This window comes from Mobula birostris, chromosome 7 (assembly GCF_030028105.1).
Source record: "Mobula birostris isolate sMobBir1 chromosome 7, sMobBir1.hap1, whole genome shotgun sequence".
In the NCBI taxonomy this organism is placed as follows: domain Eukaryota; kingdom Metazoa; phylum Chordata; class Chondrichthyes; order Myliobatiformes; family Myliobatidae; genus Mobula; species Mobula birostris.
In genome coordinates, this window is record NC_092376.1 from 26603791 (window position 1) to 26627616 (window position 23826).

Consider the following 23826-nt stretch of genomic DNA (forward strand, 5'->3'; position numbering starts at 1 on the left):
CACATTGGTCAGTCTGCTTAAACTAAACTTCTTTTTATTAGACCTCATCAAGTTCCTAACTGTGCACAATCCAATGTCACCTGGGAAACGGTGCACTTGTTCACCTTTTTTTAAACCTTTTGCTTTCCCCTTATAGACTTTCCAAGTCGCAACACCTTACCTTTACTTGGTTTAAAAAACACCTACCATTCGTCCACCCCTATCTACAACTGATCTATATTCTGCTTTATCCTTTACCAATCAACTTCACTATCTACAGCTCCACCAAGTTTTGTATCACCTGAAAATTCACTAATCAGCCCATCTACGTTTTTGTCCAAGTCATTTATATACATCACAACAGTTTTACTAAAACTCTTTTCAGGACTTGAGCACTCTCAGCGAGGTCATAAACAGATTCCAAGATCATAACAATTAATAAACGGCAGGAATTGATAAAACAAGTTACATTCTAAGTATAACATGGAACAGTACAGGTTCTTCAGCCCTTGATCTTGTGCCAACGTTCTAAACTATTCCAAGATCAATCTAACACAGTCCTCCATTTATTTTTCATCCATGTGCCTATTTCAGTCTTCTAAATGTCCCTGTTGTATCTGGCTCTACTACCACCTTTGGGCATGCAATCAATGCATGTTCCACTCTGCATGAAAAAAAACTGCCTCAGAAAATCTCTGCCATACTTTTCTCCAATCACTTTAAAACTATGTCCTGTCATATTAGTCATTGCTGCCCTGGAAAAAGGCACTGGCTGACCACACTATCATCTTATGCCCCTCCATCAAGTTGCCTCTCATCCACCTCTGCTCAAAAGCAAAAAAAGCCCTCGCTTGCTCAACCACTCCTCAATAGACATGTCTTTCTAATCCAGGCAGCTTCCTGGTAAATCTCCCCTGCATCCTCTCTAAAGCTTACACATCCTTCCTATAACGAGGTGACCAGAACTGAACACAATACACCAAATGTAGTCTAACCAGAGTTGTATTGAGCTGCAACTTGCTTCATGACTCTTGAACTTAATCCCCTAATTAATGCCAACATACCATGTGTCTTCTTAATCACCCTATCAACTTGCGAGGCAACTTCTGAGAGCTCAGGGGACTGCACCCTCTCTGTTCCTCCATGCCGCTAAGAATCCTGCCATTAACTTTGTACTTTGTGCCCCCCCCCCCCACTGATGTAAGACTCACGAGTCTACGATTCCTAGGATTATCCTTATTACCTTTCTTGAACAAATAAAGCCAATTCCCAATCTTCTGGAACTACTCCTGTGGCCAGTGAGGATGCAAAGATCATCACCAATAGCACAGCAATCTCTTCCCATCCAGCCCTGGGAACTTATGTTAATGATTTTCAAACGTTCCACCACATCTTCTTGCTTAATGTCGATATACTCCAACATGTTAGCCTGTTCTACACCAATCTCATTTGTCAAGGTCCCTCTCACTGGTGAACGCTTAAGGAAAGTACTTCCTCCAACTACATTTCCCCTTTTATCCCAAATCCGTCCAATCCTCACTCTAGTCATCCTTCTGTTCTTCACATGTGTAGAACACCTTGAGATTTTCCTTATTCCTACTCGCCACAGCCTTCTCATGTCTCCTTCTAGCTCTCCCAAGTCCCTTCTTAAGCTCTTTCCTGGTTACCTCAACTCTCAAGAATCCTATCTGATCCTTGCTTCCTAAACCTTAAGTATGCTTCATTCTTTCTCTCAACTAAATGTTCCACCTCTCTTGTCAACCATGGTTCCTTCACCCTACCATCCTTTCATTGTTTCAATGGGACAAACCTATCCAGAGCTCCATGCAAATGCTCCCTAAACAATCTCCATATTTCCTTTGTACATTTCAATGAGAACATCTATTCCCAACTTCCTGCTTAATAACATTATAATTAGTCCTCTCCCAATTAAATACTTTCCCATATCATCTGATCCTATCCTTGTCCAAGGCTGTGCTATAGGCTAGGGTGTTATGGTCACTGTCTCTGAAATGCTTGTCCACCAAAAGATCTGTCACCTGATCAGGTTCATCAAATTTTGAAGGTATTGTAGGAAAACAGCAATGTTTGAAATAATTAAATAATAAGAGAAAAAAACATGGGTATAAATGGGCTTGAACATCATGACCACCAACTCATTTAACTTTCAATTCCATCTTTTTTTTAGTGGTTGTAATGGAAGTCTAAATCAACAGGACAACCTTGGCCCAGACTTGTTGGATGTACCCTAGGTGACAAAAAGCAACAAGAATATAAACTATTCATAACAGAAAAGAATACAAAATATTTCTTCATGCAGGTGGTATAGACCACACCGTGTGATCTATAAATCATTAGAGCATTGAAGATAATGTTGTACTAGAAGAACATGGGAGTTTAGGCAGAGAATGAGAAAACTGAATCAAGATCAAGGACAGAATTTGGAAAATTGGGCTCTGAAAATTAAGTACGAAATTCCAGATAAAAACTACACGAGCCCTTTGTTAATGTTATGTATATATTAGATCCAATAGACTTTCTTACCAGAGTTTTTACCGACACTTGTTCTCTTCTCTGTGTCTTTTGATCTTTCCTGTGCGGATTTGATAGTCTTGGGTATGTCCACGGCTGTTGTGGGAGTGTTTAAATTTTGCAGAACAGGTTTTCTCGGTAAGGGTGGCCTTGCAGCAAGGTTTTCTGAAGATTTAGCTTTCAGTTTCCCATCATCAATCGATCCTTCCGGTGGCTTTTTAACTTCTGTCTTATCAGTGGTAGGTTGTGATGGACATCCACTCGAATCCAAAGGGACCTCAGCACTATGACATTTGCCTGTCTCCTTGTGCTCAGTGTGAGAAACTTCTTTGTATTTTAAGCAATAAGAAGTGCTGCGGAGTTTAACACCAAAAGCACCTCTTCCCTCTTCATCTTCCTCAGTCTTCTCCTGTCCATGTGCTTCAATCTTAGATGCAGGAGGCTCAGGGAGGGACACTCCTTCATCCTTTTCCTTGTTCTCGTTACCAGGTAACGAGCTCACTTTCTGACGGATGGTTTTATATGAAACATCTGGATCTGCAGGTGGATCATCATTCTGTTTCACACCACTTTGTCTGGACCGATTCCAAGCTGAGGAAATTGAGAATTTATAGGAACCCTGACTATTTTTCTTAAACGAACCCTGTTGACTTATTGTTTTTTCTTCTATTTTAACGTTGGCTTCCTTAAATACTGCAACATCCTTGTTTTCCAAGCTGCCATCACCAGCAGTTTCCAAAACAGATGGTTCCTTTGACGTTTTAGGAGAATCAGCAGGCTGGGAGTATGTGTCAGGCACCCGAGTCAATGAAATACTGCTGAAGTTTTCAGGCACCTTATCAATTGTGTCTTTGAAAGTTGAGTGTTCTTCCACCACCTGCTTGTCTGAACAAGCAAATGGCTCTTCTGATGTTGGCTCCATTTTTGCTTGTTTACAATATGCACATGGATCGTCTTGCAAAGATTCTCCTTCTCTGCTCACTGACCCCTCAGGGACAGCTGAAGATGGTTTGTCATTGTCTATCAAAAATATGTCGGTCTGAATCAAATTCTGTGTGGGACACACAGTCTCATCACCCAAAGATGTACTGACGGGAGCTGTGTCAGTGTTCACAGCAGCAGCTTCCCAAAGATTTGCACTTTTCTCTTGCTTTAATGGATCGATGACCTCAAGTGAAATGGAATCATCAGAAATTACAGCTGTAGATCCTACCTGACTGGTGCCTGGTAACACAGAAATATCAGTAACACTCTCTCCCAGTATATCCAACTCCACTGGCATGGTATATTCTGCAATTTCTGATGGTACAGAGTATGCTTTTAGTTGTGCATTGTCATCTAGTGCACTGTATAATGCACTACTGGCTTGCTGACCAGGGACATCCACCATGGGAAGTTCATCAGCTCCTTGTTCTGTAGCATTCACAGCTTCAGCCATGATTATGGAAGGCTCAGTCTGTGCTAGAGATTGTCCCTGAGGGAGAATTGTTGTTGAACATTCTGCTCCTCGTTCCAAATCCATTTCAGGATTGGCAACTTCGGCATTGTCCTCGACGACTTCTTGTTCATTTTCCTCCTTCAGCTCAGGAACATTGTATATCGAATCACTCAGTCCTTCAGCAAGTAACCTCTGTAAAAACAGTGACAAGTATTCACAGTGAACTGCCAGCTTGCTTTCATTTCAGTCAGTAACCTTTAACTTGGTGATCGGACCAGAAAAAGTAACAGCTGTCACTTTATTTCAGAGGCAATTTTGAGAATGAGCACAATAGGAAAGGCAAGTGATTAAGCACCAGCTGCCCACTTAATTGACATCCAGGCAGCCACCTTAAACATGCAAGATGCAAGAGTTGCAGGGAGTAGTGGAATCTGCCCAACACATCACTAGCACATCTCTCCCGGCCATCAAAGGTTTCTACATGAGGCATCATATCGATAACCATCAAAGGTCTCTATCATTCAGGACGTGCCACCTTCTCAAAGCTACAATCAAACAGGAGGTACAGAAACCCGAAGACTCACATCACTCCGCTACTTCTCCTCGACCATTCAGTGAGAGCGTGGAACGAACTGCCAGTGGAAGTAGTGGATTTCAACACTTAAGAGAATTTGGATAAGGGCCTGGTTGGGAGGGGTGTGAGGAATTATAGATCATTGTCTGAGTCAATGGGACTGGGCAGAATCATAGTTCAGCACAGACTAGAAGGGCTTGTATCTCTGCTGTAATGCTCAATGACTCCATTACTATTTAGTTATTGAACTGATCTACACAATCCTAATCACTACCTCAGTATAGTAACTATGACACTTAGCAAAACAATGGTCTTGTTTTTCCTCTTTGTTCTTTCTTGCATAATTTTTATACAACTGACGCTTAGCTTGTGAATATTGTACGTATATTGTGCCTGTAATGCTGCTGCAAGTACATTTTTCATTGAACCTGAGAATACCTGTGCACACGACAACAAACTTGCCCTAGACTTTGATATGCATTCCTTCCCCCACTGGTGCACCATCAACGAAGAGCACCACAATCACTCTGAAACCACTTCCCAAACCTTCGATCTCCACGCATCGAGATATGGTGACACATCATCTGCTGGTTCCCTTCCAAGCTGCACCAGACCTGGAAATTCATCACTATCCCTTCAGAGTCACTAAGCCTAACTCCTGGGGGCCCCCTACATACCAGAATTATGGGAATACCTTCACAACAAATGGAATATGTAGATAACTTCACTATACTACACTTCACATACCTTCACCTGACTATACACTTCACAAAACATGCGTGGAAAGCCAGGTTTGATGAATCTGTTACAGTATGTTTGAAAAGCTAACCAAAAGGATAGATAAGGGTAGGGCAGTGGATGTTCTCTAATTGGACTCCAGCAAGATTTTCAAAAGGTCCCACATGGTAGGCTGGTCTGGAGGATTAGGTCCCATGGAATCTGAGCTCAGCTGGTAGATTCAAAATTGGCTCAGAGGTAGGAAGTAGAGGGTAATGGTTGAAAGTTGTTTCTCAGAATGGAAGTCAGTGACTACAGGGCTCGGTTTTGGTACTCTTGTTGTTCATTATTTATACAGATGATTTGGATGGAATGCACAAGGATTGATCAGTAAGTCATGGATGACACAAAATTAGGTACTGTTGACAGTGAAGAAGGTTATTGTGGGTTACAAGGGGATCTGCTCAGTTAGGGAACTAGCAAATTGATATCAATAAAGATAAGTGTGGGATGATTTTGAAAGTCACACCAGTGTAGGAGGTCTACTGGGGCACTAGGGAATGTAATGTTCCAGAGGGACCCAGGAGTACAAGGGCATAGTTCATTGAAAGGCAACTTCACAGGTAGAAACACTGGCCTTCAGTCAAAGCACCAAGTATATGAATTACAGTGCCTTGAAAAAGTATTCGGCCCCCATGTCAAATCAAAAGAAAAATTCCAAAACCTGTCAACAATTTACTAAAAATTAAAAACTGAAATTGTGAGGCTGGAGAAGTATTCATCCCTTTTGTAATTATTATGCTAAATTTCCTCAGGAAATGCGTTGATGTAGAAAATTCAAGGATCATCTGTTTTCAATGAATTCATATGAATAAATACCTCCTCTCTCTTTAAGGTCCAATAGTACGGCAGATTTTCAACAGACAAACCAAAATGAAGATTAAAAGAGCATTCAAGACATGTCAGGGAAATGATAATGATGAAGCACAAATCTGGGGAAGGATACAAGACCATTTCAAAGGCACTGAACATACCTCGGAGCTCAGTGCAGTCCCTCATGAAAAAGTGGGGAGAAAAATGAAACCACAGCCACACTATCTAAATCAGAACGTCCATCTAAACTCAGTCACCAGAACAGTCACACTTCTAAGAGAGGCTACCTGACGCCAACGGTCACTCTAAGCAGCTGTAGAAGCCAGTGGCTGCAACTGGAGATGAAGTTCACAGCTCCACAATCTCTAATCCCTTGCACAAAAAGGGTATTTATGGAAGAGTGACAAGGAAGAAGCCCAGATTATTAAAAAAAAAGCACATCCTTACCCAGATGAGGCAAAGGTGGAACTTTTTGGCCTAAACACTAAGTGGTACAAGTGGTGTAAGTCTAATACTGCACATCAGCCAGGTAACACAATCCCTACTGTAAAGTATGGTGGAGGTAGCACCCTGCTATGAGGATGCTTTTCAGCAGCAGGGACTGGAAACCTGGTCAGGTTTGATGCGAAGATGAATGCTGCTAAATATAGAGAGATACTGGATAAAAAATCTGCTAGCCTCTGCCAGAAAGCTTGAAGTGGGGAGGAAGATTGTCAAGACAAAGCACCGAAGGAAACCGATGTCCTTGAGTGGCCCAGTCAGAGACCTGATCCTAACCCAATCGAACATCACTAGCAAGACCTCAGAGTGCTGTCCACCACTCCTCCCCAAACAGCCTGGCACAGCTTAAGCAATCTTACAAGGAGGAATCGGAAAATTTTGCTCCAGCACATTGTGCAAAGCTGATAGAGACTTATCCAAAAGGCCTACTGCCTGCAATAGTTACAAGAGGTGGCTCAACTAAGTACTGAGCTAAGGAGGATGAATACGTTTGAACTACTGACATCTCAATTATTGATTTTTTTAAAAAAAGTTTTTCATGCTTTACAATTTCCCCTGTTTTTGGGGCTCTACCATAAAAGTAAGAGCATGTGATTCACAAATAAAAATTCTCAGTTAAATTGATCAAAATCTCTGTTTGTAATACTCATTTATGTGAACAAAGGGTTGGGAGCTGAATACTTTTACAAGACACTACATGTTGCATTGAGTATAGAAGTTATGTTGTATTGTTGAGGCTGCACTTGTCAGTTCTGTGCACAGTTTTGTCCCCTCCTTTTTAGGAAAGATATGTTTCAAATGGAAAGCGTAAAGAAAAGATTTACGAGGATGTTGCCGGAACTAGAGGACCTGAGTTATAGACAGAGTTTGGCCAGGTCTGGGTCTTTACTGCTCTGTAGCAATTCAAAGAAACTTGTAAGCATCATCTCAAGGGCAGCTAGGTTTGGGCAATCCAACGATGCCTAGATCCTGAAAACTGTTGATTTTGAAAAAAAAATGGCCTGGTTTAGAGATCTAGTTTCCTTGATAAAAAAAAACATTAAATCACAGAACACAGGACAGTACAAGAACAGGCTCACGATGTGGTGCTAAACTCCAGCACATGATGTGCCAAACTAATTAATTCAAAGACATTTAATCCATTCTGCCTGCACACAGTCCATTTCCCTCCATTCTCTGCATATTCATGTGCCTATCCAATTGCCTCTTTTACCATATCTGCTTCCACCACCACCCTCGATGGCACTCTCTGTGAACAACAAAAAGCTTGCTCCACACAGCTTCCCCCTTACCTTAAATGGATGCCCTCTAGCATTAGATAGTTAGACCCTGGGAAAATGACACCAGCTATCTACCTATGCCTCTAGTGATTTAATAAACTTCTATCGGCTCTCTTCCCAGCAATAGAGATAGTTTCTCTTTCAAAATTTCTCACAGACTGGCAGCTAATGGTAACAGAATGCCGCATTGAGAAGATGACAATTGCATTGCGGAATAAGACTACAATGGGACATTCACTAAAGCTTTGCGTGTCCTGTTATGGAGAGGGTGTTGCAAGTCCCAGAAGGGATACATTGAAAATGAAGTAAAATAAAACCTGAGATTTCAGGTTAGGCAACAAAGACATGAAACATTCAAAGGAAGGCCTCTGTGCAAAAGAAGCTTGTGTATTCTCTGAAGGGCAATGACCTCGAGAAATCACATGAACATAGAGCATTATTAAAAATTCATGGCTTAGAGATCTGTTTGAGCCATTGTTCCTTCTTTAAAACTGGCTTAGTGATCCCCTTTATGTGTGCAATCTGATAGTTCCAGATCCAAATCAGTTCTAGCAGGTTTTCAGAAACCACAAGCGTTAAGGGTTGAATTTACCACATCAGCCACACATTTCCCTGATCCTTTACAGAAGTCCAGAAGTGCTTAACCAGCAGTGGGAACTCTTGCTTTTTGATAAGTACACCTTTTTCATTCACAACTTGGAAAGGGGAACTGTCCTCTCTAGCCCCGCACCAGTACACTGCTGGGCTTCTCCCAGTTCACACACATTTGCAAGTCAGTAGAAGGCTTGGAATTTAAGCCCAGAGAGAGCTACCACCTCTAGCGGAAAAGATGAAAATTTGAAAACCAAGCCTGCGTTCTGCATAAAGTCGTAATACTTACTGAAGGGGATCTTCGTTTGGTGTGGGAGCGCTGATTCCGTGGTTTCACTGAGATTTTGTGCCTCGCTGCTGAATTATCCAAGCAGAGGGACAACACAGGTGGAGAGTTAAAATCAATACCAGGTGAAGCAGGGCTGTCAGTAGATGAGGTATAAACCAGCGGTGATGTAGGACTCCGTGACCTTGCTGTTGGCCTTGCTGTGATGACTGCAGAATGGGGACTGTTGGGCCTAGAGGAAGATCCTGGAGAAATCTGTAAATTAATAAACCAAGAGTAAGTACTGCATTGAACATAAACCGCCATTCCCAACATCAGCTCCACAATGGAGCGGCTATGAGCTCTGCTGTGCTATTCCCATGTGAGAGCATGGATTGTGGGTTCAACAATTCAGCTATACACCAGTCCCAACACAAGCACATAACAAGTATGTTGCTCTGAAGCATCAACGTGGCAATGGTGCATTGTTAGAGAGAAAGAGAAAGAAAGCAAGCAATTGGATGTGTAGAAAACACTTTTCAGGGTGTCCTACATCACTTTAGAACCAAAGGAGCAAGTCCCTGTTGCAGTCCAAGTAACGATACGTAGAAAATGGGACGTGTCAGAAGTTGTAAAATTAGTCAGCTCCATCTTGTGTACTAGTCGTAGTATCCAAGACAGTTTTAAGGTGCCTCAGAAAAGCTGCACCCATTATTAAGGACCCCCATCGGCCAGGACATGCGCTCTTCTCGATGTTACCATCAGAAAGAGATACAGAAGCCTGAAGCACACACTCAGTGATTCAGGAACAGCTTCTTCCCCTCTGCCGTCTGATTCCCAAATGGACATTGAACCCATGAACACTACCTCACTTTTTTCGTATTTATATTATTTCTGTTTTTGAACTATTTTTAATTTAACTATTTAATATACAAATATATATTGATTTACTTAGATTTATTTATTTTTCTCTCTATACTATCATGTATTGTATTGTACTGCTGCCACTGAGTTAACAAGTTTCACAGCATATGCTGGTGATATTAAACCTGATTATGAAACGTTAAAACAAAGGCTTCATTCATTACTTGTCCACTTGTCCAGCCCAAGTTATAGATTCTGTGTACAATTCGACAAGCGTAAAGTAACTTGTTAATATTTCTCCCTCAGTCAGAACCACCAGAAAAACTTGAACTGAACACTGTTTATTTAACTGTTCCGTAATGGCTTGGGTAGTAGAAAATGCAAACCAGGACTACTTACGTAGACCAAAACACTTGTACTCAGATAAAAAAAAGTATATATTATAGAAGATGTGAGTGTTTTTTTTCTATACTCCTTTTAGAAGGATGCGGTCCAAATGCAGGAAATTGGGACTAGTTGGGTGGGCACCATGGTAGGCACGAACTCATTGAGTCAAAGCACCTCTTTCCATAATGTATTGCTCTATGTTCTATTACCAAGTAGAGCAATGTCTCTCGACTTGATTGATTCAAGATGATGGATCTTAAAAGAAATAGGAAAGATCTATCACAGGAACAGAACCCTTAATGAGTAATTTTAACTGGGATCAAAGATTAAATAGTTCTTATTGTTGACTACTTGACCAAATATCCATTTATAAATGAAAGGTTATTTGTTGAGTACAGGTTAGCAAATCCCAGTTGGTGAGCAGTATTTCCCATTGATTTGACTTCCAACTTAATGGTCATTAAAATGTTATTAGATAGCAACTGCAACTTTATTTTATTTAGAGATACAAGGTGCTAACAGGCTCTTCCAGCCCACTGGGCCCAAGCCACACAATCGCACTCGTGTGGCTAATTAACCTACCAATCCATACATCTGTCAAGCAAATGGCAGATGGAATTTAATCCAGCAAAGTGCAAGGTTTTCCACTTTGGTAGGATTAACCAGGGTAAGTCATGCACAGTGAACAGTAGGACACTGAGGAGTGCCGTAGAGGAAGGGGGCCTGGGAATGCGTTGAAAGTGGTGTCACAGGTAGATAGGGTCGTAAAGAAAGCTTTCAGCACAGTGGCCTTCATAAATCAAAGTATTGAGTACAGGAGATGGGATGTTATGTTGAAGTTGTATAAGACGTTGGTGAAGCCTAATTTGGAGTATTGTGTGCAGTTTTGGAGATCTACCCACAGGAAAGAGGTTAAAAGATTACAGGGAAAATTTACAAAGATGTTGCCAGGATTGGAGGACCCGAATTAAATGGAACGTTTGAACAGGTTAGGACTTCATTGCCTGAAACGTAGAAGGTTGAGGGGAGAGGTATACAAAATTATGAGGGATACGGATAGGTAAATGCAAACAGGCTCTTTCCACTGAGGTTAGGTGGGACTACAACTAGAGATCATGAGATAAGGGTGAAAGGTAAAAAGTTTAAGGGGAACATGAGGGTAAACTTCTTCACTCAGAAGGTCATGAGAGTGTGGAATGAGCTGCCAGCGCAAGTGGTGTATGCGAGTTTGACGTCACCGTTTAACAGAAGTTTGGATAAGTACATTAATAGCAAGGGTACAGAGGGCTATGGTCCCGGTGAAGTTTGATGGGTGTAGGCAGTTTAAGTGGTTCAGCATGAACTAGAAGGGCCAAAGGGCTGGTTTCTGTGCCATACTTTTCTATGACTCCATCTTTGGAATGCAGGAGGAAACTGGAGCACCCAGAGGAAACCCATGCAGTCACCGGAGATTGTGCAAACTTCTTTCGGGCAACGGGAAATGAACCCGGTCGCTGGCACTGTAAGAGTATTATGCTGATCACTACATTACCATGCCACCCCAAATTCACTAGGAAATCTTAAATACACAGTTTAATCGTAATCCCGGTTTGTCACCATGCTAAGTATTATCTGATGCCAAACCTGGTTCACACAGTTGCTCCTGGTTACTATGAATTTTTGGCAAAGTTGCTCGCTGCCGCTTGCGCGCGGGAGTGGGGAGCTGGGGGGGAGGGGGACTTTGGGGTTCTCACGTTAAACTGTCGTTTATTCTTTGGGGCACTTCTCTGTTTTCGTGGATGTTTGTGAAGAAAAAGCATTTCAGGACGTATATTGTATACATTTCTCTGACATTAAATTTGACCTTTGAACCTTTGAAGTTAAGTTTCAAATGAACACAATGTCCAAACTCTCAGTCCATTAAAGTACTTAGGCATAGCACTTGGAAACTCAGTTCAATCTGAAGCATGGGAACATAACAGGTTTGACCAGATAACACTCGGGTCCATCACAATCAAATAGTAAAATTCTTGCAGCGGCAGGAATCGTCAAAGTCAAAGTGAATTTATTACCGAAGTACATATGTATCACCATATAATACCTGGAGTTTCATTTTCTTGCAGATAATTACAGGAAATAAAATAGAAATTATGACAAACTATGCATAAACAAAGACTGATAAACGACTAATGTGCGAAAGAAGACAAATTGTGCAAATAAATAAATAATAGTGAGTGCATGAGTTGCAGAATCCTTGAAATTGAAAACAAAACTGAAGCTGGAACTACCACCACAATGTCTGGTTTTCATAAGGTTATTAACCTGAAATACTCGTGCTCTTTCTCTTGCCGCTGATGCTAGCTGACCTGCTATTTCCAACATCTTCCTCTAAATGGATTTTTAATTCGTTTCATGTCTGTTCTGGAAGTGCACATGGCTTTCATGTTGGGAAATTGAAGTGCAAACGCCTTGTAATTGGTGGTGTGAACTAGAGGCTCTTTCTGTGCCCATTATATTCTGATTAAATTGATTACGCACATTCATGGGATGGTCTGTTTGATTATGATTAATAGGAAGTGCACCAGACTGACGCTTTATGAAGTGATTCATTTCCACGGTCAGAGGCTGTTCGCATTCACTGGGATTTGGGTAGTAGGTCCTTGAGTGAATAGGTACAATAAACAAGAAAGGAAAATGATCTCATTGACAAGGAGCTGATGGCGACATGAAGCTTTGTTCAAACCCATAATGTAATCCACTGAAGTAGAAAATTAGTAAACATATAAATTCATAGGAGCTCATTATCTGGGCTATTAATGATTAACAGAGATTTTCAAGATCTTGTGAAAGGTCTCTGTGCCAGCTCCTGCCATGCATGACTACTCATCCTTTCATCTATCCTAATAAAACAACATAAAAGTTAACATACCAACTATTTAGAAAAGGTGGAAAAGATAAGAAAGCAAGCAGCAAACAATGAATGAGTATACTCTACATTCCTGGAACTTTAAAAATAAAGTGATATGTTAATGGACTTGCTTCTGAATTATAGGAAGAGAAAATTAAGTAAAGGCCACTACTCTTAATCAGGGGTTGCCAACCTGGAGTCCATGGACCTGTTGCTTAATGGTATTGGTCGATGGCATTAAAAAAAGCTGGGAACTTCTGCTGTAAGTTAGTTCTCAACCCATAATGTAATGAATACTGGAAATGTGTTGCTTAAGAGAGCTGTGATGGCTCAGTCATTGTGCATCTTCAAACAGATAGATTTTTTGAAAATTGATTTACAGACCACCATTTCTGAAGAAACTTGGAATGAGATTTTTAAATTGGTTAATACTTCATCAATATGTGCTCGTCATTCCTTCCTACAATTTAAAGTGGTTCATAGGGCTTATATGACCAAGGATAAGTTATCTCATTTTTATATGGATTTATCTCCCTACTGTGATAGGTGTAACAATGGAGAAGCTTCATTTATTCATATGTTTTGGACGTGCCCAAGTCTTGGAAAATATTGGAAGGAAGTTCCAAACTTTTTCTGTACTCTTTGAAGTAAATTTTAAGCCTAATCCTTTGACTGCCCTATTTGGTATTGTTGGAAGGGAAGATGTCATTTTGAAGACATCTGATCTGCACATTCTGGCTTTTATCTCTCTTATGGCTAGAAGGGTGCTTTTGTTTAAATGGAAGGATGCTGTTCCGCCTAACCATGCTCAGTGGTTACGGGATGTTATGGCATTCCTAAATTTAGAAAAAGTTCATTGTTCAATTTCTGAATCTAACCAAGATTTTCAAAATTTGTCAGGGTCGTTTTTAAATTATTTTCATAATCTTTGACTTCTTGTTAAAGTACAGAAGTTGGTTAATAACATATTTTATTATCTGATAAGTTTTTTTTCCCAAACAGCTTCGACTTTGGTAGTGGTTGTAGATCTCTTTTTTTTAATAAATTGTTTAAATTCTAATATATGAATTAATCTAATTATATGAATATAGAGTAAGGAGTTTGTTAATGTGATTCAATATACTGTATCAGGTATTATTATATTTTTTCTTTTGTTTTATATGTATTCTCTTGGACTATGTATTCTTCTATATAGAAATCAATAAAAATATTGGAAAAGAAAGAAGAAAATTAAAGGAGCCAAGGCTTCATAGCGCTAGGTCAAGAAAGTGGTGTCAAGATTTAAAAATAAGAATCAACCACGATGTTTGTAAACCATGGAGGTGACACGAGAGACCAAGTGGAAGTAAGAATCCTTATTCTGTACTGGGGAGTTTAGTTACAGATTGGGAGATATAGAAATCAAAAAGCAACACTAAAATCATTCACGAGGTTCCTTTATGAGGCAGTAGATTAATAGGTCAACAGGATTGCTACCTGGGATGTTGAGTCATTAAGCATGAGAAGAAAATGGAGGGCACAGCCGAGAGGAGTGAGTTCATTCTGCACTGGAGTGCGGACAGGCCAACTGTTGGCACTGAGCCAGATTCAAGGACAAAAGGAGGGACTCTTGGCAAAGAGATGGAATCACAGCAGGGAAAACTAATTGTTCCTTCTGGGTCTCTGAGCTGTCGTCCCCTAGTTCAGGGCTCCATTTAGGACAAATAAGGAAACACAACGGTGAAACAAACCTCTACATTGGTGGGGAAAATTTTTGAATCTACAATTATAGGAATCCATTTTTCAATACAGGTGTTAAATATGTGCAGGGTATTTATGCATCTTTGTACACTTAGTTGTCAATGGACCAGAACGTGTGAGTGGCAAGCACATTCATATTCATATTTAGCAATTGCAATGGAAGACAAATTCACCCTCATGCCTCATTGCATGCAGATAAAGCTAACATTTGGGACCATTAGTTGAAACAATGAAGAAAAGCTACAGAGTTTATACAAAAAATGGGGAGAAAGTCATCTGGTATCAATGGCCAAAAACAAGCTTCCACCCGAGAACCTCAAAGTGCTCGGGAATCTGGCAAAGATAATATACTCAGTGAGCAACACACATCAAAGTTGCTGGTGAATGCAGCAAGCCAGGCAGCATCTCTAGGAAGAGGTACAGTCGACGTTTCGGGCCGAGACCCTTTGTCAGGACCTCTTCCTAGAGATACTGCCTGGCCTGCTGCATTCACCAGCAACTTTGATGTGTGTTGCTTGAATTTCCAGCATCTGCAGAATTCCTCGTGTTTGCATACTCAGTGAGTGTTTATCTGGATTTCCAGCATCTGTAGAATCCCTTGTGTTTAATCACATAATCAGAAGTTGTCAGTATCAATTTCAAGAGGAACAGTAACAGCTTAAAAATATCATTCAATGCTTAAATTCAGAATAATCTCTCAATATATTTTGTAGTTCCTACCTTCCAGCAGATTAGTAATAAGCTGGCATCCCAGAACTTCATCTGATGTTGAAGCAAGTTATTTACCTTGAACCACATTCTGTCCACCTAAGTGAACTCTCACAACCATACCTCTCAACCAGCAAGCTGCAATGCATTGAAATGGTGGAGTTTGATTCAGCATGTGAGATGGATAATCTGTTTTCTGTAGCCCAAGGTACCAGGCTAATTTTACCTGCTTTGGAGTCTTCCATACAGCTTTCAAGCGAAAACAACTTGGGATTTCTGATTCAAATCGGATAGTTGAGAGGTATGTTCGCTGGTAATTATTTCCCAAGTCACCTTTGGAGGGATCTCCTGAAATTGGGAGTTGTGCAAATTATTACCTGCTCTTCTTCTTCGCTGCCTGTCCCACCTAAAGTCAAAGAGCTATGATTCTTGTAATGGTCAGAGTACTGTGGGATGGAATTAGGAAAAGGTTCAGTCAAAGATGGTAAATGAAAATGGACAAAATGCTACAGAATAAAATTAAAAATCTGCTACGTTTAACAACATGATCTCACTCAGAAAGAACGCATGACAGAAATTAGTTCCAAACTGATACTTTCTTTAAAAAAGAAATTAAAAAAAAATTGTACACAATGAGTTTATTATAAATTTTAAAGATCAAGATGAACAAGAAGGGCTTTGATTTCAAACTTGCGTAGTTGTGGAAATGAGTTAAACAAAGGTGGTAGAACAACGATGGAAGAGATAACATTGTGCTTGTATGAACAGTTAGGGTGACCTGAGGTAACAATCACAAGCTATAAGATCAGAACAGGGAGAGATGGTAGATGGTCCTTTACCAAAGGCAAAGTGAATCCGCTGGAAGCTTGTGCAGTGATAGTTGAATGCATGCTTTCTAGTGACAGCTGGAACAATTTCTAGTTGAAGTGAACATCATCTTGCATAATAGGTAGGTGCAGTGTAACATCAATCAGAGCTACAGCAGAGTTTTCTGCTCTCGTGTTTAAGCCCCCTTTAGATTTAAAGTTCTCAAATGGAAATCCACTTTGTACAATCTAAGCCATCCTGGAGTTGGCCATGAAATTAGAGCAGTAAAAATGCTTAAACAATTCCTGTTGTTCATAAAGTAATTGAGCAAATTGGAGAAATTCAAGCTCATCATACTTCTGGTGGTGAAGATAATACAATCTGTGAAGAACACCATCTAACATCTGTGGAGCAATTATCTTTTGGATGACCTTACAGTATTTATTCTGACATTGTTACACCACATTCTTAATTCAGTAAATCTGTAAATATAAGATGCATACTATTTTGTTTTACTAACCTTAGCCATGTCATTTTGTTATCTTGCAAATAGACAGAAAATCTTTGACAGCAATGTCAAAATACGAATTATTTTGAAATACATTAGTTTACTTTCTCAATGAAAATTAGAATATCTTTGCTGTCATGGCAATTACAGCCCTCAAAAGGCTCATAGAAAGCAATTTCAATTATACGAAAATGCTCTACATGATATTGGAATTTGAACCAACGTGGAAGCAAGATTCTCTCTGCACAATGCTTGCAGAACATGTAGCAAACATTTTTATTTAGTGTTTTTAAAAATTTTCTTCCTAATATGTGGAATTCTATCACCAGTTTAGGTTTTAAGGCAAACAAAGAAAACTACAAAGGCAATCCTTATTATTGAGGGGAATAATTGGAATATTGGACACTGCTGTTGGGGAGGATGGGGGAAGCCGCAATGATCGAGTCTCTAGCACGGAGTCTGGCTCCATGGCTCAGAAGGGAAGTGGGGAGAAGAGGACTGCAGTACTGATAGGGGGTTTTGTATTTCGAGGAGCAGACAGGAGATTCTGTGGGCATGAAAAAGAAACCCAGATGGTATTTTGATTCCCAGCTGCCAGGGTCAGGGATGTCTTAGATCAGGTTTACAGCAGTTTAAAGGGGAACAGTGAGTAGCCAGAAGTCATGGTACATATTGGTATCAACGACATTAGTAGGAAAAGGGAGGAGATGATGAAGAATGTATATAGGGAGTTAGATAGAAAGCTGAAAAGCCGGACCTGTAGGGTAGTAACCTCTGGATTGCTGCCTGTGCCACACACCAGTGAGGATAATAATAATAATAGGGTAACCTGGCAGGTGAATGCATGGCTAAAAAATTGGTGGAAGGGGCAGGGTTTCAGATCTCTTCTGGGAAAAGTGTGACCTGTACAAAAAGGACGATTACATTTGACTGCGGGGGGTGGGGGGTGCAATATCCTTCCAGGCAGTTTTGTTAGAGCTGTTGGGGAAAGTTTAAACTAATTTCACAGGGGGTGGGAACTGAAGTGTTAGGGTTATGATTGGGGCAGTTGGTATACAAGTAGATGCAGTGTGCAGTGAGACTGTAAGGAAGGACAGGCAGATGACAGGGCAAAATTGCACAGCGGGAAGAGATGAAGTGTAACTTGGGGGAAACATTTAAAAAGGTGATGAATACAGGACTGAAGGAGTTACATCTGAACGCATGCAGTATACAGAATAAGGTAGATGATCCTGTAGCGCAGCTAGAGACTGGCAGGTGGGCATTACTGAGTCGTGGCTGAAAGAAAATCATAGTTGGGAGCTTAATATCCAAGGATACACACTGTATTGAAAGAACAGGTAGGCAGACAGAGGGGATGGCTCTGATGGTAAAAATAAAATCAAGTCCCTAGAAACAGATAACATAGGATCAGAAGATGCAGAATCTTTGTGGGTACTGTTAAGAAACTGCAAATTTAGAAGTCTATTAGAGCAGCAGACAGGAGATTCAGTAAACGTGATAGAGACATCCAGATGGTATGTTGCCGCTCTGGTGCCAGGGTGAGAGATGTCTCAGGTAGTGTCCACAGCATTCTAAAGGAGGAGAGTGAGTAGCCGGAAGTTGTGGTACTAATGACTTGGGCAGTAAAAGGGAAGAGAGAATATAAGGAGTTAGGTAGAAAGCTGAAAAGCAGGACATCCAGGATAGTAATCCGTGAATACTGCCTGTACCACGCACCAGTGAGGGTAATAATAGGATGATCTGGCACATAAATATGTGGCTGAGGAACTGGTGCAAGGGGCAGGGGTTCAGATTTCTGGATCATTGGGATCTCTTCTGGGGAACGTATGACCTATACAAAAAGGATAGGTTACACTTGAACCCGAGAGGTACTAATATCCTTGTGGGTAAGTTTGCTCAAGCTATTGGTGGGGGTTTAAATTAATTTAGCAGGGGGATGGGAGCTGGAGTGATAGTGCTGAGGATGGAGCAATTGGAATACAAGTAGATGCAATGCGTTGTGAGACTGTGAGGAAGGTCTGGCAAATGATTGGTCAATGGGATGAGTTGAAGTGTAACATGGGGGCAAAAATCAAAAAGGGTGATGAATACAGACCTGTTGTATTTGAATACATGTAGTATACAGAAGAAGGTAGATGATCTTGTAGTGCAGTTAGAGATACGATAGTCATGACTGAAGGAAATTTATACTGGAAGCTTAAAATCCAAGGATACACCTATACACCTTTTATCAAAAGGACAGGCAGGTAGGTGGGAGTGGGGTGACTCTGTTGGTAAAAAAAAAAAAAAAATGAAATCCAATCCTCAGAAAAAGGTGGCGTAGGATTGGAAAATGTAGAATCCTTGTGGGTACAGTTAAGGAACATCAAGGGTAAAAAAGACACTGATGGGAGATATATATAGGCCTACAAACAGAGGCCAGGATGTGGGATACAACAGGAATTACACCAGGAGATAAAAGGGGCAAGGTTATGATAGTCATGGGGGATTTCAATATGCAGGTAAATTGGGGAAAGTCAGGTTGGTGATGGATCCCAAGATTGGGAATTTGTAAAGTGCCTAGAAGGTGACTTTTTAAAAGCAGCTTGTGGTTGAGCCCACCAGTGGAAAGGCAATTCTGAATTGGGTGTTGTGGAATGAACTAGATTTGATTAGGGAGCTTAAGGTAAAGGAATCCTGGGGAGACATGGTTCATAATATGATAGAATTCACCCTCCAGTTTGGGGGGCAGAAGATAAAGCCAGATGTATCGGTATTACAGTGGTGTAAAGGGAGTTACAGAGACATGAGAGAGAAGCTGGCCAAAGTTGATTGGAAGGGGGTAGTAGCAAGGATGATGACAGAACAGTAATGGCTGGAGTTTCTGGGGCCAGTTCGGAAGGCAAAGGATAGATGTATCCCAAAGATGAAGAAGTATTCTAAAGGGAGCATGAAGCAACCTTGGCTGACAAAGGAAGTTAAAAACAACATAAAAGCAAAAGAGAGGACATGTAATATAGTAAAAATTAGTGTGATGTTAGAGGATTGGGATGCTTTTAAAAACCAACAGAAGGCAACTAAAAAGCCTTAAGGAGCGATATGATGAAATATGAAGGAACGCTAGCCAATAAAATAAAAGGCTACCAAAAGTTATTTTCATATATACAAAGAGTAAAAGAGACGAGAGTAGATATCGGTCCACTGGAAAATGACACTGGTGATGTATTAATGGGGGACAAGGAAATGGCAGATGAACTTAAATATTTTGTGTCAGTCTGCACTGTGGAAGACACTAACAGTGTGCTAGAAATTAAAGAGTGTCAGGGAGCAGAGGTGAGTATAGATGCTATTTCAAAGGAGAAGATGCTTTAGTAGCTAAAAGGTCTGAAAGGAGATGAAGAGTAGGAATAAAGGAATCAATTCTAGTGAATTGACTAGTGGTGTTCCACAGGGGTCAGTGTTGGGACCATTTCTTTTCATGTTATGTGTCAATGATTTAGCTGATGGAGTTGATTGCTTTGTGGTCAAGTATGCAGATGATACAATGATAGGTGGAAGGGCAGGTAGGGTTAAGGAAGCAGAAAATCTGCCAAAGGATTTAGACAGATTGGGAGAATGAGCAAACTGGCAGAAGCAATGTAGTGTCGGGAAGTGTGCCGTCATGCTCTTTGGTAGAATATATAAAGGTGTAGATTATTTTCTAAAGAGGGAGAAAATTCAAAAATTAGAGATACAAAGGGACTTGGGAGTCCTTGTGCAGGATTCCTTAAGGGTTAATCTGCAGGCTGAGTCGGTGGTGAGGAAGGCAAAAGCGATAAGCATTCATTTTGAGAGACTAGAATATAAAAATAAGGATGTAATGCAGAGGCTTATTTGGAGTACTGTGAGCAGTTTTGGGTACTTTATCAAAGAAACGAAGTACTGCCTTTGGAGAAATTCTAGAGGAGGTTCACGAGAATGATTCCAAGAAAGGAAGGATTAACATATGAGGAATGTTTGATGGCTCTAGGCCTGTATACTTTGGAGTTTAGTAGAATGAGGGGTGATCCCTTTAAACCAATAGAATACAGTATTGAAAGACCTAGACAGAGGAATGTGGAGATAATGTTTCTTATAGTCAGTGAGTCTAGAACCAGAAGGCACAGACTCAGAATAAAGGGGTGTTCATTTAGGAAAGAGATGAGGAGGAATTTCTTTAGCCAGAGGGTAGTGAATTTGTGGAATTCATCGCCACAGACAGATGTGGAAGCCAACACATTGAGTATATTTAAAGTAGAGTTGATAGATTCTTGATTAGTCAGGGCATTATAGGTTCTGGGGAGAAGGCAGAAGAATGGGATTGAGAGGGATAATAAATCAGCCTCAATGGGCTAAATGGCCTAATTCTGCTCCATGTCTTATGGTCTTATTTAACAGGCAGTGCTTATTCTATGTTCTGTGATAAAGGGGGGTTAACTTGCTGCACAGATCAGCCATTGAGGAGACCGGAAGAGTCAATTAAGACAGCACCTGATAACAGTACAGGGACTAAGTGCCGACTTGGAACAGGGACTGATATTAATGGGTAAAGCTGCTCAATATAAAATGATCAGTATAGGCAGTTCTGCTATGAAGTGACTTGGTTATCAAGTGATTGATAGACTAGGGAACACTATTCACATCACATGAGCTACAATGGTCATAGTACAATTGCACTTGGGTAAACTAGTTTAAATCTATACTTTGAAACCTGTTTGCTCATAATGAGATTTTCTATTACATGAAGTTTCTTAGTAATGTGTTATAGCAGACATGTCTGTACATTATTACGTCTGTGTAACTGAATTACCTGTGTTATGGGAATTCTAATATGGGTTGCTCAGATAATTTGAATTTAGTTTGACAATTTTCCCCCAAAACTTGTTTCATGGTATTCAGTGACTGAAATTTATCTTTAATTTCCCCAAAATACAAAGGGCGAGCTGTTTGCTGGTATCAGGAGTTGATAACGTACTAATACATGCAAATCAAGTCAGTGCAACTTTACAACTCAATAGCCAAGAATGATAGTCTTATGCAATATTGAAAAACAACTGATCATATTAAACATTTAAATAAATGCCAAGACAATGCTCGGGGAAAGAAATAAAAGTGTTTGATGAAAATGAAATGGAATTAAGTAAAAGATGGCACAAAGGGATACGTGACCTGCAGGGTGAACAGATGATGAGCTGGATTTTTTGGTAGCAAGTAAATTTATAAAGATATGTATAAGTGTAAAAATAAGCTAGAGAAGGTCAATCAGCCACTCATATCTGCTCTAGTATTCAATAAGATTGTGGCTGACTGAAATGTAATGTTAACGTCAGATTCCTACTGACCCATGATGATCTTTCACCTTCTTGACATCTTAAAAATAGACACACTTGGCTTCTAAGGGCCGTTTAACAATTAGTGACTCTCAAAGTGAAACAAATGCCTCATCTATACCTTAAATGGGTGACCTCTTACTCTTAAATAATGGCCAAAGTTTAGATTCCTCCACAAGATGAAATATCCTCTCCATCCTGTTGAGATCTCTCAAGGTCTTGCATATTGCAATCAAATCCCTGCTCACTCTTTTAAACTTCAGCAGATGCAAGTCTGGACCTCTCCTATGACAACCCACTCATTCCAGCTATCAGCCTACAAAGTGACCTCTGAACTGCTTGCAATGCATTCACATCCTTCCTAATGAAAATTAACACATCAGCCATCTGATACATACTTCTACTAATGCTGTAAAAGGAAAACTATCAATGAGTTGTATTGGGCCATGACCTGAAATTACTCAGTTTTACACCATTGCTTAAACTGTAAATGAGCACCGGATCTCCCTAATGGGATGTACTTCCAATCTACCACAATTAGACACTGTGATACAGTGGAAGGTCTATAACCAGGACTTCAAATCAGGAAATACAGCATTTGATTTTTTGAGACATGTTCCTTGAAAGTCTCATTTCATACTGGGTGTTCTGGATTGTGTTATCACTCCTGCACATAGCTGACTATTGCAATAGCTGGTTTTACTCTGATTTGACTCTGAGAGCCCAGTACCTTGGCTAATTGGCTACATGCTAAAGCTTCATGGATAGGGGAGCTTTCTGGAGGACTCCTGGGCAATCCATCATCTTCAGAACTAGCACCAGTATCTTCTATCCTCTTTGCTGGTGTTGACATTGGAGGTGGTCCCAGTTTAATATTTTGCTGTACCTTTAACTGTAACAAACATAAAACATATTTGAATTAGATACTACGATCATCAAGAACCTGGTCTAGCCAATTGTTACAACTTCAGCCTTCTTTACATGCATCTTTTCACAGGTTGCATCCAATTGTGCATTAATTAAAACTACTCACAGTAAACAGTTTCCACTAACACCATTGCCATAGTTACCATCAGTTACTGGATCAACAGCAGTCAGAGTCAGAGAAGGTTCACCATAGAGAGAGTTCATGGGTGTGAAATAAAGGAATTTAGTGCCTTGGTTTGATCATTCTCTCTGGTTACCAGATCTAATCGGTGGGGAGTTCTGATTAAACATTAACAATCACACACACAGGTATGACTGCAGGGCAGTTATGAAGATTTATTAGTAGGAACTTTAACCTCCGCATCACATGAGTTTGTAGTCCTCTTGATACACTTGGCTTATTATTTCACTCATTCTTAATAACATGCACAAATTAAATTTTACTTTTCAACTAAATGCTTGGCTGGACTCTGTAAGCTCCAAGGGATCATGTAACCACAGCTATCTACCTCTTGATATCAAAGTGGTTAAAATATTTAAATAGCAAAATATCCATTTAGCAAATCCAACAACATGAAAGCAGTGAGGATAAATCAGTGGTTTCCCTGCAGTTAGTCTCTAGCCACCTTAGCCTAGAGGAGCATCATAAACACGAAATATTCTGTGTCCTGATGAAGGGTCTCAGCCCGAAACGTACATTGTTTACTCTTTTCAGTAGTTGCTGCCTGATCCGAGCTGCTCCAGTAGTTTGTGTGTGTTGCTCTGGATTTCCAGCACCTGCAAACTTCCTCATTTTTGTGATATCCTGCAGATGCTGGAAATTCAGAGTAACATAACCAAACTGCTGGATCAACCCATCAGAGGAATATACAGTCACTGTTCCAGGCGGGGGCCCTTCATCAAAGGAGAACCAACAGT

The 23826-nt window shown here is 40.4% G+C and overlaps 1 protein-coding gene across 4 annotated transcripts in view; it reads right to left on the minus strand.

Moving 5' to 3' along the window:
- Window positions 1–23826, minus strand: part of LOC140200061 (CRACD-like protein) — a 202602-nt gene that overhangs the window by 48531 nt on the left and 130245 nt on the right. For all 4 annotated transcript variants that reach the window (XM_072262767.1, XM_072262769.1, XM_072262766.1 and 1 more), the window contains 4 exons: window positions 22712–22873; window positions 15714–15782; window positions 8775–9026; window positions 2524–4141 (listed from right to left, as the gene is read on the minus strand). In XM_072262767.1, the coding sequence (XP_072118868.1) occupies window positions 2524–4141; window positions 8775–9026; window positions 15714–15782; window positions 22712–22873 (2101 nt within the window). The remainder of the gene's footprint in view (window positions 1–2523; window positions 4142–8774; window positions 9027–15713; window positions 15783–22711; window positions 22874–23826) is intronic.